The 18,501-nt window shown below is 45.2% G+C and overlaps 1 protein-coding gene across 2 annotated transcripts in view; it reads left to right on the top strand.

Annotated features, from left to right (window-relative positions):
- The window catches only part of NCKAP1L (NCK associated protein 1 like), a 48,955-nt gene extending 33,997 nt beyond the window's left edge, over nucleotides 1–14,958 (top strand). For both annotated transcript variants that reach the window (XM_015151899.3, XM_077954448.1), the window contains 9 exons: nucleotides 2,893–2,990; nucleotides 3,120–3,213; nucleotides 3,370–3,452; nucleotides 3,790–3,870; nucleotides 6,699–6,792; nucleotides 7,703–7,819; nucleotides 8,823–8,932; nucleotides 10,757–10,846; nucleotides 14,428–14,958. In XM_015151899.3, coding sequence (XP_015007385.1) covers nucleotides 2,893–2,990; nucleotides 3,120–3,213; nucleotides 3,370–3,452; nucleotides 3,790–3,870; nucleotides 6,699–6,792; nucleotides 7,703–7,819; nucleotides 8,823–8,932; nucleotides 10,757–10,846; nucleotides 14,428–14,559 — 899 coding nt within the window. In that variant the 3' untranslated portion in view covers nucleotides 14,560–14,958. The remainder of the gene's footprint in view (nucleotides 1–2,892; nucleotides 2,991–3,119; nucleotides 3,214–3,369; nucleotides 3,453–3,789; nucleotides 3,871–6,698; nucleotides 6,793–7,702; nucleotides 7,820–8,822; nucleotides 8,933–10,756; nucleotides 10,847–14,427) is intronic.
- The last annotated feature ends 3,543 nt before the right edge of the window (nucleotides 14,959–18,501 follow it).

Here is an 18,501-nt window from a genome sequence, read left to right on the forward strand (position 1 = left end):
AGAAGGATGCCCTAGGGTTGCTAGCTGAGGGTGGAGAAGACTGGAGTAAGGAGCTTTGGCAGATCCAAACTGGTAGATCAGTGTGTCTCCTCTCCATCAGCTCCAGAGGGCGATTCAGCTCTTATTGCTCTCTGTCAGCCATTGTGGCATTATCCAAGTTGATTGGCCAGGAAATCCCTTCATAGTTCTCAGCTCAGTTCTTCCTATTAAAACAGGTTGACTCTAAAAATGTCTAATATCTATGGTGGACAAGGCTCTGTGTCAGTGGCTGTGACCAGTTCCGTTTCCTCTGTCATTGATGGAGGTGGAGATCACCGGTCCTGCCTTGAAAGACTTGAGTGTGGAGCCTTGACTTCGATTTCTCTCTGAACTCTTATGAGCAATATTAAACTTGCCTTTCTTCTACTGATCTCTTGTTGTTGTTACTTCTGGTCTTTCATGGTTTTCCCTGCTGGGATGGCCCATAGCCAGAGATCATAGCTAGAGCTCCTGCCTATCTGGATTTGTCACTAGTGTTTCTACCATGGGATTTCCCCAGGCAGGTTTTATTTAATTCACAAAGGGCCAGAGCAGGCTGGGTGGCAAGGGATAAAGCACTGGGACTGACTAGAGAAAAGAAGGATTTAAAGGAATAAAGAACTGAGACTCTGGGGGATGTGTGTTGATTATGAAGAGAAAAGGTAGCTCAAGGAGAGGAAAATTTGGACAGTGCGACACTAAGTAAGGGAAGTAAAGGGGAAAACATACAAAAAACATCAGATCTTAGATGAGGAAATAGTTGTATCTGCTGGGATGCAGTAAGGGGCAGTAAGACATTGCACTAGGCTTCCAGTACCAGCCCCTGATGTGGTTAAGTGGCCTTGGACAAGCACTTAACACCCTTGTCTGTAAAACCATGATGATCCTTCCTATGCCACATGCTTCAGAGGACTCATAACATCATCATAATAATCCCTTATCCATATATTTTCCAAAGTTTTTATAATGTATCTTATTTACTCTCACATCAATTCTGTTAGTTGTTCATGGCAGATATTCATATCCTCATTTTACAGAGAAGTAAACCAGGCTCAGAGAGGTTCAATGACTTAAGGTCTTACATCTAATAAAACTAGTATAGCTAGTACAGCAAGAGTAAAACCCAAGTGTCATGTAAAGGGACGCGGGAAAGTGTAGATTCTCATAGGAAAGTGAAGTAATTAGTTATCATTTGTGGTAAGCCTTGGTGTGAGTACCGGTGGAGAGAGGGTAAATGTCCCATGGACTTGCCAGACTTGGCAGTTGAATGTAGGATTTTAGGCCATTTTTGCTCCTTGACTCCTCATTTTCTTTTCTTGCTGGAAAACATTAATTAATTAATTAATTATTATTATTATTATACTTTAAGTTCTAGGGTACATGTGCATAACGTACAGGTTTGTTACATATGTATACTTGTGCCATGTTGGTGTGCTGCACCCATCAACTCGTCAGCACCCATCAACTCGTCATTTACATCAGGTATAACTCCCAATGCAATCCCTCCCCCCTCCCCATGATAGGCCCCGGTGTGTGATGTTCCCCTTCCCGAGTCCAAGTGATCTCATTGCTCAGTTCCCACCTATGAGTGAGAACATGCAGTGTTTGGTTTTCTGTTCTTGTGATAGTTTGCTGAGAATGATGGTTTCCAGCTGCATCCATGTCCCTACAAAGGACACAAACTCATCCTTTTTTATGGCTGCATAGTATTCCATGGTGTATATGTGCCACATTTTCTTTCTTTTTTTTTTTTTTTTTTGAGACGGAGTCTCACGCTGTTGCCCAGGCTGGAGTGCAGTGGCGCGATCTCGGCTCACTGCAAGCTCCGCCTCCTGGGTTCACGCCATTCTCCTGCCTCAGCCTCCTGAGTAGCTAGGACTACAGGCGCCCGCCACCGCGCCCGGCTAAAATGTGCCACATTTTCTTAATCCAGTCTGTCACTGATGGACATTTGGGTTGATTCCAAGTCTTTGCTATTGTGAATAGTGCCGCAATAAACATACGTGTGCATGTGTCTTTATAGCAGCATGATTTATAATCCTTTGGGTATATACCCAGTAATGGGATGGCTGGGTCATACGGTACTTCTAGTTCTAGATCCTTGAGGAATTGCCATACTGTTTTCCATAATGGTTGAACTAGTTTACAATCCCACCAACAGTGTGAAAGTGTTCCTATTTCTCCACATCCTCTCCAGCACCTGTTGTTTCCTGACTTTTTAATGATTGCCATTCTAACTGGTTTGAGATGGTATCTCATTGTGGTTTTGATTTGCATTTCTCTGATGGCCAGTGATGATGAGCATTTTTTCATGTGTCTTGGCTGTATGAATGTCTTCTTTTGAGAAATGTCTGTTCATATCCTTTGCCCACTTTTTGATGGGGTTGTTGGTTTTTTCTTGTAAATTTGTTTGAGTTCTTTGTAGGTTCTGGATATTAGCCCTTTGTCAGATGAGTAGATTGCAAAAATTTTCTCCCATTCTGTAGGTTGCCTGTTCACTCTGATGGTAGTTTCTTTTGCTGTGCAGAAGCTCTTAGTTTAATTAGATCCCATTTGTCAATTTTGGCTTTTGTAGCCGTTGCTTTTGGTGTTTTAGACATGAAGTCCTTGCCCATGCCTATGTCCTGAATGGTATTACCTAGGTTTTCTTCTAGGGTTTTTATGGTATTAGGTCTAACATTTAAGTCTCTAATCCATCTTGAATTAATTTTTGTATAAGGAGTAAGGAAAGGATCCAGTTTCAGCTTTCTACTTATGGCTAGCCAATTTTCCCAGCTGGAAAACATTTTAAATGTTCAAATTACCCTATAGCTGTTGTACAAATACTCCAGTGCCTTCTGAGTCCCATCTGGGGCCTCTCTAACTCTGTTCCAGAGATGCGGGCCTTGGCTGAACTCCTGGGCCCCTATGGCATGAAGTTCCTGAGTGAAAACCTGATGTGGCATGTGACCTCTCAGATTGTGGAGCTGAAGGTACTATGGAAACAAGCCCCTGGGAAAAAGGTCCTACAAGAGGGTGGGTATAGGAGACTGGGCCTGGGGGGAGATGTAACATTGGTCTCTTCTTTTCCTGCTTAATGTCTCTGTGTTCCTGGGCTGCAGAAGCTGGTGGTGGAAAACATGGACATACTTGTTCAGATCAGATCCAACTTTAGCAAGCCGGACTTGATGGCTTCTCTGCTGCCCCAGCTGACAGGTAAGCGTCCTCTTCCCCTACAGTGAGAAGAAGCTGTGGAATCACATTGCAGATGGCAGGGGTTTTCAGGAATCTGGAGGCTAGGCTGGGTCTGTAGAATCAAAACCATCACCAATGTCCTAAATTCTCTTTTCTAACACCCTTCTTTCTCCTCAGGGGCTGAAAATGTGCTAAAGCGCATGACCATCATTGGGGTTATCCTCAGTTTCAGGGCCATGGCCCAAGAGGGACTTCGGGAGGTGAGTTGGTGGGGAGGGGTCTGTCACAGAGTAACAGATACCTCTGAGGGTAGGATTTGTGTGAGAAATTGTGGAAGTATTGCAGGAATCAGTTTTAACTTCTGCTTCAGAAGGGGTTGGTGAGCATTGAGAAGAGGGAGCGTAATTTGGCAGAGATCCTAGAAGATCCCTGGGAATAAATGAGCTTAGGAAACCTAGAGGCATAAGGAGAGGGATGGCTTGGAAAGCTGGCTAGGTTCTTATGTAAGTTGAGTGCCCCTCCTTTTTTTAATTTCTACCTATTTTTGAAGGCACTGGTCATGGTCTTATGGACTCATTTATCTTCTCTTTCCTTCAGGTTTTCTCCTCCCACTGCCCATTTCTTATGGGTCCCATTGAGTGCTTGAAGGAGTTTGTCACTCCAGACACAGACATCAAGGTATGGGGGAGTGCAAAGTAGAATCTAATTAGGAGACTTTTGTTGTTGAAGAGGAGGTAGCTAGGATCTTGTAAGGGAGAGCGCGTTCTGAAGAATACCACAGGGATAAGGGCGAGGGTTCGAGTAGGAAAACTGGTCAGATGAATATTCTTGGAGAGAAAGAGCAGAGCTGGTAAGACGTAGGGGGATGGAGAGAAGTGGGAGGCTGGGAGACACTGTGAGGGTTGGGGAGACATTACTGGAGGGGAAGGGGTAAGACCTGGGGTAGTATCTGTAGGTTTTCACCTGACATGAGCACTGTGCAAATTAGGTAAACTACGTGCAAACAAGTCCGCTCTTTAGTCTTGAGGTTAGGTACTGTTTGTAGGAAGATTTGTTCCTTTCATTCCTACCCACCCTGCCTGCCCTCAGTCTTTTCTTTTCCTCCCATTGTTAAGCTTTCTGGTTCCTCTATGTCTGTATCACCTGTCTCAGACCCCCATTTACTACAGGAGATGGTGAGAGGAAGAAGGGCTTCCGCAGGCAATATAAGTTAAGCATCCATTTCCCACCCATCTCCCACTTTTGAGTCATCTTGTCTTTTGAATCATCTGGAACTAAGAAGTATGCTATGGCAGGAAATACAGCTAAAGCCTAGGAATAGAATCCTTCAAATGCATAGGGCAGGCTCCTTCTCTTATAATTGATTCCTTTAACGGAGAGTGGTCTGTGAAAAGAGGAAACTGGTTAGCAGGAAGAATTAAAGTTATGTGTTAAGAAAATCTTCCTTACTTTGAGACCGAAAGAATTGTGAAATTTCCCCCTATATCGTCCCAAAATCATGAGGGGCAAGTGACTATGGGGGCAGTGTTTCACTGGGAGAGCTGCCCCTCTTGAAAGATCTTTGATTTTAAGCTGAGCCTGGATTTCTGGCAGCTGCTGATGTTGGTCCAAATGCTCTAGGCTGTCAGGAGCTTGTCTAGCTGATATCTCCTGGGTAGTTCCAATCTTTAGGCTCTGCCTGCCTGTGAAAATAAGCAGGTAGGGGCAGAGAGGGAGGATGGCCTGTCCATCAGAGATGCTGTTACTGCCTCAGAGGAGCAAGAAGATTAGAAGAAGAAAAAATAAAATCCCTTCAACCATCCCTTTCTTCCCCCAGAAAACCTCATGAACCAGGTTCCTTATCTCCGAGGCCATGGTTCCACAAATGGTCATTTAGGCAGTAGGGGATTTAAATAAGGGCAGAACAGAAGGTGGCAAAGATTTGGCTTCTGTGTCAGTACCACAGGCAAAGTGTGTGTATGTTGTTATGTCTGTGGGATTCTTTTTTTTTTCTTGAGACAGAGTCTCGCTGTGTTGCCCAGGCTGGAGTGCAGTGGTGGGATCTCAGCTCACTGCAACCTCTACCTCCTGGTTCAGGCAATTCTCATGCATCAGCCTCCCAAGTTCCTCCTGGAACTACAGGTTCATGCCACCACACCTGGCGAATTTTTGTATTTTTAGTAAAGACAGGGTTTCACCAGGTTGGCCAGGCTTTTCTCCAACTCCTGGACTCAAGTGATCCGTCCACCTTCATGAGCCATCCCTCTGGCCAGTCTGTGGAATTACTTGCATGAGATAGTTAGTTGTCCAGTATTAAAACAATTATCCTTGTTCTTTCAGAAAACATTTTTTTTTACATCTAAAAAGAGGTCTAGAGACTTAGTATGGGAGTAGGGGCTTGGGGCTGTGTCCTGGGAACCTGACTGTAAGTACAATGAGAGATTCGGGTATCAATCAATCAATCTTTATTGAATGCCTTCTATGTGCTCAGCATTATGTTAAACACTAGAGAAGATAAAGAGAAATGCAAAACTCCTGGCTTTAAGATAAAGGAAGAGGATGGAAAGGCATCACATTTCCTCTGTTAGTCACTTGGGTCGATGCTTTACACGTGTGGTCTAATTTAATCTTCACAACAACTATGTAAGGTAAATGTTATGCCAGTTTTATAGATGGGAAAACGAGGGATCAAAGAGGTTAAGTAACTTTTAGTCAAGGTCACACACTTAATAAGTGGTGTTGCTAGGACTTGAACCCAGATCTCTCTCACTCCAAAGCTTTTTTCTTCCTTCACTATGCCATGAGGTTTTAAAAAACTATCTATTTGGGGAGATAAGGAGATGAGTCTTGCATTCTATCTAAAAAGATAACTAACACCAGATGCTGTGTGTGATCAATGCTAAGTCAGTGGTACCGACGTTAAGGAGGGAAGAGCTGGGTTTGGGCTGAAGTAATCAGGTAGGGCTTGACAGAGAAGATGAGATCTAAGGGATGGATGTAACATATATATAAAAATAGAGGAGAGAAAAGGACCCTTGAAAGAGGGAAGCACCTGAATCAGAGTATGGGAGAGGAAGTTGTAGTTTGGGGACAGTGAATAAATTATCCTGACGGCACCGAATGAAGGAAGTATTTAGGAAAATGAAGTTGAAAAAGTAAATTTGTACTATGGGGTGTCCTAAAGGTTTTTTTTTTTCGCCCCTGTAGGATAGGGAGAGCTATGAAGGGAATATATAGAAAAGATTATAATAAACCAGAAAGTTTAAAATCTGTGATTAGCTAGGCATTGTGGCTCATGCCTGTAATCCTAGCACTTTGGGAGGCTCAGGCAGGAGGATTTCTTGAGCCCAGGAGTTTGAGACCAGCCTGGACAACATAGTGAGACTCTCTCTCTCTTTCTCTACGTATATATAAAAGTATCTTTTAAAAAAATCAAACCTGTGATTAAGAAGTCCTGGCTACGCATTCCTCTGTCAAGCTGTTATGTCCTGCGAATCCTCTTCAGAATGCTGTTTTCTTCTCTCCAGGTGACCCTGAGTATCTTTGAGCTGGCATCTGCTGCAGGTGTGGGCTGTGACATTGACCCAGCCTTGGTGGCTGCCATTGCTAATCTGAAAGCTGGTAAGATTGGGGAAAGGGGGCATGATTTGGGAAAGGAGGGCTTGGGCCTTATTTTGGTTGGAAAAATGTCAGTGTCAAAGAAGGCTTTATTTGAGATTATATATTCAGAGGATATAAGCTGAGAGCGAAGGAAGGACCCTAACCTTCAGAAAATACTTACATAGTCAATTTAGATTTATCCTCAGGTTTCAACTAGTTGATCTACCAATCAGCTAAAAAGCACTAAGTGAGAGTCTGCTTGGTGCTCAGCAAGTGCTCAAAGGCATTTACTATCTGGTTGGGAAAATAAGATTAATGCAAATGAAACAATGAGAGAACAATACAAAATAGTGAGTTGTGTGGTATAGCACCCAAGTTCCCCATAGTGATTTTGTGCTTTCTCCCTCCACATAATCAACTTGACGCTGTTAATTTCTTCCCATGTCACACTTGACACTTATATTTTCCATTACACATTTCCTCTGATTGCATTCATACCTATACACACTCAGAACAGGATGAACCAAGGGGCTAGGATTAAGGCCTTTCAAAATGGCCAGACTTACCCTTCTTCTTCTCTCAAGGTGGGCGAGAATCTTTCCTCTTCTTCCTGCCTCTCCACTCCATCAGGCAGTGGACAGGCATCCTAGGGTTGCATTGTACATCAGCAGAGCCCTTGGCTGAAAGTTCTGCCCTGTCACCAGGGAGGCCTCCAGGACTGGACTCAGGCCGCTCACTGTAGGTGGATGCTAGTCCTGTTTCTTCAGGAAAATTAAGTAATAACTTGCCCATAGGGCTTTATAAAGTGCTTTCATAGATATTTTCTCGTGTGATCCTCACAGCAATTCTGTGAAGTAGGACCCCTGTAACAGATAACTCCTGTTTACTGACCTTATTCATTTTTCCTCTTTTCCTTTTTCCCTCTCACCAGATACTTCATCTCCTGAGGAGGAATATAAGGTGGCCTGCCTGCTCTTGATCTTTCTGGCAGTTTCCCTCCCATTCCTTGCCACTGACCCTTCTTCCTTTTATAGCATTGAGAAGGATGGTAAGTAAGGGGTAGGTTTGAGAGACCAGTGCTATTCAAGTTAGTGTCCTGGGATAGAGAGAGGAGACAGAGACACTGGAAAATATAGGTTTCTGACTTGGGTGTAAAGTTCTATTTCAAAAAGCACTTGAAGGCTGGGCACGGTGGCTCACGCCTATAATCCTAGCACTTTGGGAGGCCAAGGTGAGGTGGGTAGATCACTTGAGCCCATGAGTTCAAGACCAGCCTAGGCAATGTGATGAAACCCTGTCTCTACAAAAATAAATAAACTAGCCAGGCATGGTGGCCTGTAGTCCCAGCTACCTGGGAGGCTGAGGTAAGAGGATGGCTTGAACCCAAGAGGTCAAGGATGCAGTGACCCATGATTGCACCACTGCACTCCAGCATGATGACAGAGCAAGACCCTTTTTTTTTCCACCCGAGACGGAGTTTTTGCTCTTGTTGCCCAGGCTGGAGTGCAATGGCGCGATCTCGGCTCACTGCAATCTCTGCCTCCCAGGTTCCAGCAATTCTCTTGCCTCAGCTTCCCAAGCAGCTGGGATTACAGACATGCGACACTATGCCAGGCTAATTTTGTATTTTTAGTAGAGACGGGGTTTCTCCGTGTTGGTCAGGCTGGTCTCGAACTCCCGACCTCAGGAGATCCACCCGCCTCGGCCTCCCAAAGTGCCGGGATTACAGGTGTGAGCCACTGCGCCTGGCCAAGATCCTGTCTTTAAAAAAAAGGAAAAAAACACACCCCCTACCCTTAAAAACAAAACGAAACAAAACAAAACAGAACACCACACTTGAGAATGAGAGAATGAACTATGCATAATTAGATTTCAATAAGATTTCATAGGAATATCATGCCTCTAATCCCAAAATGCCTTCTCATCCTTTTGGTGTCAAATACTGGTGGCTTAGCCTGATAACATGAGAAATTACCAGTTTGGGTCATCCTGGAGTGACTTACTTTGTCATTTCCTTTTGTTTCTCTCCATCTGTATAAATAATAACCTAGGTTACAACAACAATATTCATTGCTTGACCAAAGCCATCATCCAGGTGTCTGCTGCCCTCTTCACACTGTACAACAAGAACATTGAAACTCACCTCAAGGAATTTCTGGTGGTGAGTGGGTCTAGGTTATAAAGAAGGGAAGACTGCAAAGGGCTGGAACTGGTTTGACTTAAATCTGTAGACAATTATCGTTGAACGGGCTTTTGAGTCTAACTTCCCTTCTAATTCATTCAGTAAAGAATGAGAATCTACTATATGAAAGGCAAGGGTTTCTTCTAAATTTCCTAACAGCTGGTGTTTCAGCCTCTGCTTGAATATTTGGAAAGATCATTGGACAAAGAGTCAGGAAATCTGAGTTCTAGTTTTGGATCTGCCATTAAGTAGTTGTGTGACCTCTGAAGTGCCAAGCTTTTGGGGCCTCGGTTTTTTCATAAATAAAACAGGAAGATTAAACTGAACCCCTGAATTCAGATTAAACTGAATGCATGCACCTTGGTGTGCATCAGAATATCCTGGGGAGCTTGTTAAAATACAGATTCCTGATCTTTACACCAGACCTACTGAGTTAGAATATTGTAGGGTGAGTCTAGGCCTCTGTGTTTTTAATAAGGCCTCTGGGAGATCAAATGCGCATTAAAGTTGTAGAGTCACTGAGTCTTATAATCTCTAAGGCCCTTTCTAAGTCTGTACGGACAAATGGTCAATGACTACTTTTCAAACTTTAATGTATATCAGAATCACCTGGAGAGTTTCTAATTTAGTAGATTAGGGTGGGGTTGAATAATATGCATTTCTGTTCCCAGGTAATCTTGATGGTGCTTGTCTGGGGATCTCACTAGAACCAATGGTCTAGATTTCTAGGGCCTGGAACTTAAAATTAGGCAGCAGATTCCACTGTAGGTCATATCCAGTTTCTTTGAAAAAAATGTTAAAAATTTTAGCCAAAATTTGACTCCCTGTAACTCTCACCATGGATCTTAGTTTTACCTCTGGGAAAACTCAGAATAGAATAGGCCCTAGAATTTTCCATTCTGCATCCTCCATGGAGGAATTTTGTTCATATACTTCTGATACATGGTCCATTCCCCTCTGCCTGCTTGAGCATTCTCAGTAACAGAGAGCTTATTTCTTGCAAAGTATGGCCCCATTGTAAGAACCAGGGCCTCTGTCTGGTTCTTACAATGGCCACAGCAGATCATATTGTTCTCTCAGGAATTATACCCTCATCCTGAGAAGTGCATGTCAGGGATCATAAGCTTGGTTAGAGTGTCTCTATTTAAGCTGAGGCACCCAACCAGATAGACCTGGCTCTGAGCATCTTAAATGCAAAGAGGATTCACACCAGATCTCTGAGAAGGGGTGAGAAGGGAATCCCCCTGCCCTTGCCTTCCCTTTTATCCTCTTTGTTTGCTAAATGCAGGTCACCTGGGCCTGTGATACAATGAATCATGTTTCTTCTTTGACCCGCTGGGGGTTTGGGGATGATGGAGATGACAGCCATTTGGGAGTTGACTGGAGAGTACCATGAGCGCTGTGTCTAAATCAGAGGCTCAACACTGCCTCTAGTCAGATGGGGAGTCAGTTGTAAACAGCCTGATGACAGTGGTGTCTGGAGGCTGCCTAGGAAGAGATAGGTTAATCTCCTGACATACATCACCTGCCTTTGCTCTACGTTGTTTCCTTACCCCTTGCAATCTCTCGCCCTAGCACTCCTGGCAACCTGTTGTCTGTACTGGGAGGTCCATGAGATCCAGGCTGGCTTACAGGCAGCATGTATCTCTGAAACCTAGGAGATTTGCCACTTTTTCACCCTGAGTCTTCAGGAATATTCTAGCACTTCTTAACTCTCCTCCTTGATCTTTTCTTAACTTCCTGCAGCCTGAGGCTGTTTGATACTGACCTCTATAAAAATCTGCTTTACAAATTCCCTTACAGGTGGCCTCTGTCAGCCTCTTGCAGCTGGGCCAGGAGACTGACAAGCTTAAAACCAGAAATCGCGAATCCATTTCTCTGCTCATGCGCTTGGTATGTATCTTATTTCAGCTGGTCTGAGAACAGGGAGTGGAAGGGCCAGAGGGAGACTCCTCTTCAGGGTCTTTGCATCCTTGCCCTTGTCGTCACCCAAAAGCATTAACGAAGGACTTAATTCTGCATAACCCTCTGAGTCTAGTTCTCACATTCTGGTTAACATTCTAAACTTGTCCTATAATGCCAGAGTAGAGTCTTCAAGGACTTCTGCAAGACAGGGCCTTCCTGGCCCCTAAGCTGGCTGGGCCCGTGTCCTGCAATGTTCCTGAGTCTGACCCGGTACGGCGGCCATGCCCCTTTTTGGTAATTACCTGTCCAGTACAAGTTTGGTTTCACTGGACAATTTTCTACCACTGCCTTTCTTGTCTTTAAGAGTACTATGAAAAGAGTGCTGGATAACACAGAGCTGAACTCAGAGGTTGAGGGGTGGGAGCTCAGAGCAGGGAAAGGATTTTAGCTAAAAAGCTGTAAGGCAGGGAGCCTGGTGGGCCGTGAATCAGGCAGTTCCTGCTGTCTCTTCTTGCTTCCCAAGCTGTGGGCTTCTCTCTACTCTGGGAGAAAGTTTTGGGAACTCTGACTCAGTTAACTTTGAAAGTTTTTTTCCTCGTGACCCTGTTTCCCTTTTCAACACTCTTACTCACTCTTTTGCTCTGATTCTCCATGTTAGTAATGCACTTAGATATGGACAGGAAGGGCTCTTGCCCTGGGCCCAGTGTTTGAAAGGCCCTCCTTGGGCCCTCCTCTAGTAGAGTATTCTGGGGCCCTCCTCTGGCCAAAGGGAAGGGGTAGAGCCTGTACGCCACCTTGAGGCCCATACGAGAGGTATCTGGGGCCCCAGAATACTTTGCTAAGCAGCTTCAGCCCACTTGTAGGGCCTGTGTTAAACTTCTTCCTACTGAGGCGGACCGTCCTACTGGTGGATGTATCTCTAGTGCCCAAGGGACATATGGCTGGAGTTTAGATATGCAGATAAGGAAGTCTACAAGTACACACAAAACCCCTCTAACTGAGGGTGGGAGGAGAAGAGGGACTGGGCTGGAAGCTTGTTTTTTCCCTTCACCCTGTTCTGGTGCAGAACTTGGAGGAGTCCAAAAATTCTTAATTCAAACCTGGGCTTCCATAAGACTACAAAGGAGCATTGTGAAGGTTGAAAGCTAGAATATACTAGTTAATTAGCTTGATTTAATTAGTCATATGATATGTGGACCTCCATCTGTATTCTTGTCCCAGGCCCAGAAATGCTAGGGGCCAGGGATTCCTGGGACTCCTCCAGGTCTCCTTGAAATACACAGGCACTGAGTGGTATTTATGCCTTAGTTTCTCCAGCTAGAAAAAGGCCTAGGCTGGGCTGGTTAAGGATTATGATAGAGAGGAGAATGGACATGGGGGTGGATGTGTTTGTGTGGGATGTGTGTGGTGAGGCAGGAGGGCAGAGGAGGTAGATGAGGGCAGAGTGAGGGCAGTGCCCGTGGTGGTGGGCTCTGTGGGGCACAATACATAGAGCAGCAGCTTGGCCTTGGCAAGGCAATGAGTCCTTCTGAGACTTCAGCTCTCTGTCCATAAAAGTGGGTAATAATCCTTGTGGTAGAGTGGTTAGAATTCATAAGATATGTGTGAAAGTCCCTAGTACGTAGTAGATGCTGAGCAAATGTTAGTTCCCACTGTCTGCTGCTCATTTTAGGTTCTGGATGATTTTGGCATGACTCTTCACTTCCTCAGGTAGTTTTCACCCCTGTCAGGCTGGAGGTGATTCTGTATTACCCCCCTGTATTCTTACCTCCTTCTGCTTAGACCCCTTCCAACACCTCAAAATGTGGGAAGTGTTTGCCCCTGTGGCCTTCCAATGAGGCCAACAGAGTGACAGGAACAGAGCTAGGATCCGGCACTTTTTGTTGGAGGGGGAAACTAGAGGGACTAGTTGCTGCAAAGCAATTTAAATGCAAATGTTTCCATTGAGAAACTAGAAATGACTGAAGGCGAAGGAGCTGTATTCTGAGTTGAGAGGCTACTCATGTAGCCTCAAATTCTGGCCAGCACTTCTGTCCCCAGGGTCTGTTTTGGCTGTCAAGCCTGGGCCATGCCTCAGTGTTGCCAGTCTGTTCCTGGTACAGGTTTCCTGGGGAAAGACACGGCTCTTATAGAATCATGGAATCCTAGATGCCAGAACCAGGCCAGATCCTGGCAATTAGTCCAGTACTTATAAGTCATAGATGAGCAAACTGAGGAATAGGGAGGGAAAGATGACAGTCAAGGTCTCCCCTAAAATAGATGGCAGATTTGGGACTAGAACCCAAGTTTCTTGGTCATCACTCTAGGGCTGTTTCCACTCCCGTAAACTTCTGTTACTTGGGAGCCCTGTTATTTTCTTGTGCTTCATGGAGAATAGAAAGTCTTGGGCCAGTGGATTCACTTGAAGTCATTATTCATTTCCCTGTACCTGAGGGTAGCACCTTGGAGAAGACAGCTCATCTCTTTCCCGGCTGAGTGTCTGAAAGTCTTGCCTAGCAAGAAATTCTTTGATATTTAACCTGTCATCAGGGCTACAGTTTTACCAGCAGATTTCCCTTCCTTCAGCCTGCAGTTTCTGCTCTTTTGCAGCTGTTGTGTGTGCATGTGTTTGAGAACAGGAAAATCTTACACATTTTAAAACTTGAAAGGACTTCAGAGAGAGAAACACGTTAGAGTAGATATGGTAGATTCTCTTTCCTTAGTGAATTTTCAGGACTTGGAGTACCAGATATATTGTGGAGAACCCATCTGTGTGAATTGCCAGAGGATATGGGACACCTCTCCAGAGTGTGTTTTTAGTCTCATTACCTCTTGGATAAGGAAGGCACTGAAGGAAATACACCCTGTCCCTTCCTCAGGGATGGGGACCCTCCAGTCCAACACTAGGCTATGCTGCTCTTCATGAACATGCCCTGTCCACCCACCTCCCCTCTTCACCCTCACCCCCACTGTCATTCTTACCCAGGCATCTTGATCTATCTTCCTGCTTGGCTGTGGGGGCTGCTGGGATTACCACAGCATGCGGGCTTCTAATTAAACTAATTAATCATGCCTGCTCCTTTATGCAGCATCCTTACTGTTCCCCAAGCACCGTACTGAGAGAGGGAGGAGACTGAGGCCCAACACAAGAGGACCCGTGTGAATTCCAGGCCCCTCTTCCGTGGCCTGCAGTGGTGTTTGTTCCTCTCGCTGCAAAGCTTTGTAATTAGCACTTTTATACATCTTTACCTGCATCTGTGTGCTGCCCATCCACATGTGATTTAGCATCCAGACTTGGAGAGAATGAGTTTTGCTGCCACTAGGAAAGTGGTTCTTTCCTGCCTTCTGCTTCTGTGCCCTTCACATAGTCCTGATGAGGGGGTCAGGGTCAATGATAATGGAGCTGAATATGCCACATTGCCTTCCTGGAGCCAAACGAAGTGAGGGAGGAAGAGGGGGGTGTGATTTGGTACCCTGTTCATTTGTAACCTCAGGGCCTCAGAGGGCCTGGGAACTATGCAAAGAGGAACAGGGTATCACAGACAAATGCCCTACCTGAGGTTCTCATCTCTTGGCCCCATCTCTTCCAGGTGGTGGAGGAGTCATCCTTCCTGACCCTGGACATGCTGGAGTCCTGTTTCCCTTATGTCCTGCTTCGAAATGCCTATCGGGAGGTGTCCCGGGCCTTCCACCTAAACCGAGTGCCTGCCAATACCCACTGAAGAGCCCTTCGGACCTTCCTAAACCCTTGCCATAGTGGAAGCTGTGGTCACTTTCTCAAGGGGTGGGAATGGGGTGGGGTCACTAAGAAGAGGGTCAGAAGCCAGAGTTGATGAACAGATCTGTGGAAGAACAATCCAGGGCTGAGAAATCGTAGAGCAGTGAGGCAGGCTGGGGGCATGGAGGACAGTTTATGGAAAAAGTTAGGGTGTGGGGCCACTTGTGTGAATTTTACAATGAAAAAAGGAGTAATGTACAAGTATATTTTCTATCTTCTGGTGACTTGAGCTTGAGCTCTGACAGGCATGGGCCTCTCCGACCTTCATCACTATTCTTAGGATAATGCTGGCAGGCAGAGATGATCAATCATCATATTAAACCATAATGAGCTTATAATCCTCCCACTGGAGTTGCTATTGTCTCCTGCACATTCATTAGGACCATTATCTTCTCTCTTCGTTTTTCAAATGTGTTCAGCAAACATTCAGCCTGCCCCGACTGCAGAGTAGCAGCAAAGGAGCCCCTCTTTTCCTTTGTGGGGCTCTTCGAGGAGTCGCTGGGTCTCTTCCTTTGCCCCCAGCTTGACTGCATTTCCTACTGGGGCAAGGAGGAAGTGCCCTTCAGAGATGTTCACTGCCCACCTGCTCTACTACATTGTTACAAGTTCTTTCTTGCTTTAACCCCTCCTGCTTTGATATCTCCACAACCCAGAGCAGAGGGTCAGGTAGTCTTCGTCAATTCTAGGTCACATGACAACTGATTGGACCAGACTCAGGTGGGGTTTCCATCCTGTACCCTTTGCGGGTACTCTGCCTTTTATTGGGAGGGACTAATTTAACCTCCAAATCCTTTTGTCAGCCTGGGTACAGCTGTTGCTCCAGACAGGGATTTCTCTTCTGGATCTTGAATTTCACAGACCTCATTAGGCTGTATGGCCCTGAGAGTGGGTATCCTTGAGGGAGTACAAGCTGTTTTAACTTAGCCCTTTTCTGCGCTAATTAGAATTTCAAGTGTCACAGAGCCTGGGGCATTCAAGATAGCACTAAACTAGGTTTACTTAACTCCTTGGCAGGAAATAGTGGCCCCCATGCATCACTTCTGTGCACCCACTGCCAGGAAGAAGTGGAGAAACAGATCATGTATGTCACAGGTCTAGAGTGGTTGGAATTGATAAATATAATTAGCTAGTTGATTAATTAGGGTCATGTCCATACTTTCATGATGAAAGGGAAGCAATTGTTGGTTTTCAGCAAAAACCATTCAGACTTCATTAAGCCTATTTGATAGCTATTTTGGGGTTTTGTACATGTGTTTGCTTTTTATTTCTTGAGACCCATGCTTAGTCAATACTTTCTTAACTTGGCACCCATAATCAGCACACAAATTTTTCTTAGCAACAATTGTCTGCTCTTTAGGATGGAAGCGATAGAGAATCCTGCTTCGTGGATCAGCTAATCCTCCTTCCTTGCTATGGGAAGGACCTTATGTTTTAAAGGGTGATTCAGTGTCAGTCTTGTGAGACTGAGAGTAAAGTTGATGAGGAAGAGAAGGCTCAGAAGTATCTGAACAACTACTCTATATGCTTATATTTTTCTGCTTCAGGGGATAGAGATCCTTCCTCCATCTGCATGTAGAACTGCTTAAGAGGAGCCTCCCAGAGGACAGCAAGACAAGTTGCTGCAGGGGGATGTAGGGCAGACAGAACTCCTTTTTTTAAAACTGAAAATTTTATTGAGATAGTTAATCCACCTGCGCTTGTAAGAAATAATACAGAGAAATTCTGTTTTCCTTTACGCAGTTTCCCTGAATGGTAACATCTAGCAAAACTATAGTACACTGCCACAACCAGGATCACTGACATTGATATAATCTACTGATCTTGTTCAGATTTCTTTCCCCAGTTTTGCTTATGTTCATTTCTGTGTGTGTGTGCACATGTGTGTGTTATCTATTTCTATACAGCTTTATCACGTGCAGGTTTGTGTGTCTGCCACTACAGTCAAGATACAGAACAGGCCAGGTGCAGTGGCTCATGCCTGTAATCCCATCTCTTTGGGAGGCCAAGGCAGGTGCATCACCTGAGGTCAGGGGTTTGAGAGCAGCCTGGCCAACATAGTGAAACACCGTCTCTACTAAAAATATAAAAACTAGCCGGGTGTGGTGGCGCGTGCCTGTAGTCCCACTACTCAGGAGGCTGAGGCAGGAGAATCACTTGATCCCGGGAGGTGGAGGTTGCAGTAAGCCGAGATCCTGCCACAGCACTCCAGGCTGGGTGACAGAGCGAGACTCTGTCTCAAAAAATAAATAATAATTTTAAAAAAGATACAGAACAGTTCCATTACCACAAGGATCCCTCGTATTGCTCTTTTATAGCCATGCCTGCTTCCCCTCCTACAACCCCCTTCCCCATCTCTAGCCCCTGGTAACACAGATATATTCTCTATTTCTAAAATTTTGTAATTTGATATATCTTTTTGTAAACATATAATTATACACACATATTTCCCTACCACTTATACTTTTTCAAAGTGCTTTGACATCCTTATAGCAATTCTGCAAGGTAGCCAGGGAAGGCTTTCCTATTTCAGGTCAGAAAACAGATTTAGAAATATTAAATGACTGAATGAAGGTCACATGTTTAGCAGTAGAGCTAGAACTGGGACCCAAGTCTGATGTTCAGTCCTAGACCTTTTCCACCTGCCCGGTCTGCCTCTTCACAAGGGAAGACTTGGTTTTTAGAATCCAGAGACCTTAGAAGGAGCAAATTGGAGAAGGTGAGGACTTGATGGCCTTTACCACCGGAAGCAAAAAGTGAATGTCTAGAGGTGAAGGGACAGAGAAGTAACAGGACCCATCAGTATTTCAGGCAATTTGCTTCCTTTACCAGGAGCATCTCTGTCCTCTTACAACCTGGGACACAATAAGTTGTTTCCCACACAATAAGTTGTATCTCAGTTGTAAGTTTGCTTTACTTAGGCCCAAAGGAAGTAAAGAATGGATATCAGAAATCTCACCCCATTTGTTTTGTCTTACAGGCACAGAGTAGGTTCTAGCCTCAGCATTTTCATTAATGCAGTGTTTTCATTAAAATCTCCATTAACTTGTTTGCAGCAATAAGATGGAATTATCCCTCCCACAAGGCCTGGGGCAAGATACTTGCAGAGGTGCTCCCTTTTGTTTGGACAGTAGAAACACTGCCTCCCCTGCCACGGTGTTCAATCCAGTTGGCAGGTGGGCCAACTTCAAAGTGCGGAAGAGCTGAGTGTGGTGGCTCACCCCTGTAATCCCAGCACTTTGGGAGGCAGGCGGATTGCTTGAACTCAGGAGTTTGAGACCACTCTGGGCAACATAGTGAAACCCTGTCTCTACAAAAATACAAAAAATTAGCTGGGCATGGTGGCTGTTGCCTGTAATCCCAACACTCTGAGAGGCCGAGGTCAGTGGATCCCTTGAGCTCAGGAGGTTGAGACCAGCCTGGCCAACATGGCGAACTCCGTCTCTATAAAATAATGCAAAAACTAGCTGGGCCTAGTGGCTCTCGCCTGTAGTCCCAGCTACTTGGAAGGCTGAGTTGGGGAGGATCGCTTGAGTCCAGGAGGCAGAGGTTGCAGTGAGCCAAGATGATGCCATTGCACTCCAGTCTGGGCAACAGAGCGAGAGCCTGTCTCAAAACAAACAAACAAACAAACAAAAAACCCAAGGTGCAGAAGGTCCAGGGCCTGGCCAAAGGGATGATGCCCTGAAGCACTTTGCTTTGCAGGAAGGGAACAACTGTGCTGTGAACACCAGGGTCCAGGAGGGAGGAGGTCTCAGCTACGGACAAGGCTTCCTTCACCTTAGGTCCTCATACTTATATCAGTTCTTCTCCAACAAAGTTTGACTTTGAGAAGAAGCTGGCACATGGCTGAAATGCACTCACGCGGTTGGGGGAAGAGTGTTCTTCC

This window comes from Macaca mulatta, chromosome 11 (genome assembly GCF_049350105.2).
Source record: "Macaca mulatta isolate MMU2019108-1 chromosome 11, T2T-MMU8v2.0, whole genome shotgun sequence".
Taxonomy (NCBI): domain Eukaryota; kingdom Metazoa; phylum Chordata; class Mammalia; order Primates; family Cercopithecidae; genus Macaca; species Macaca mulatta.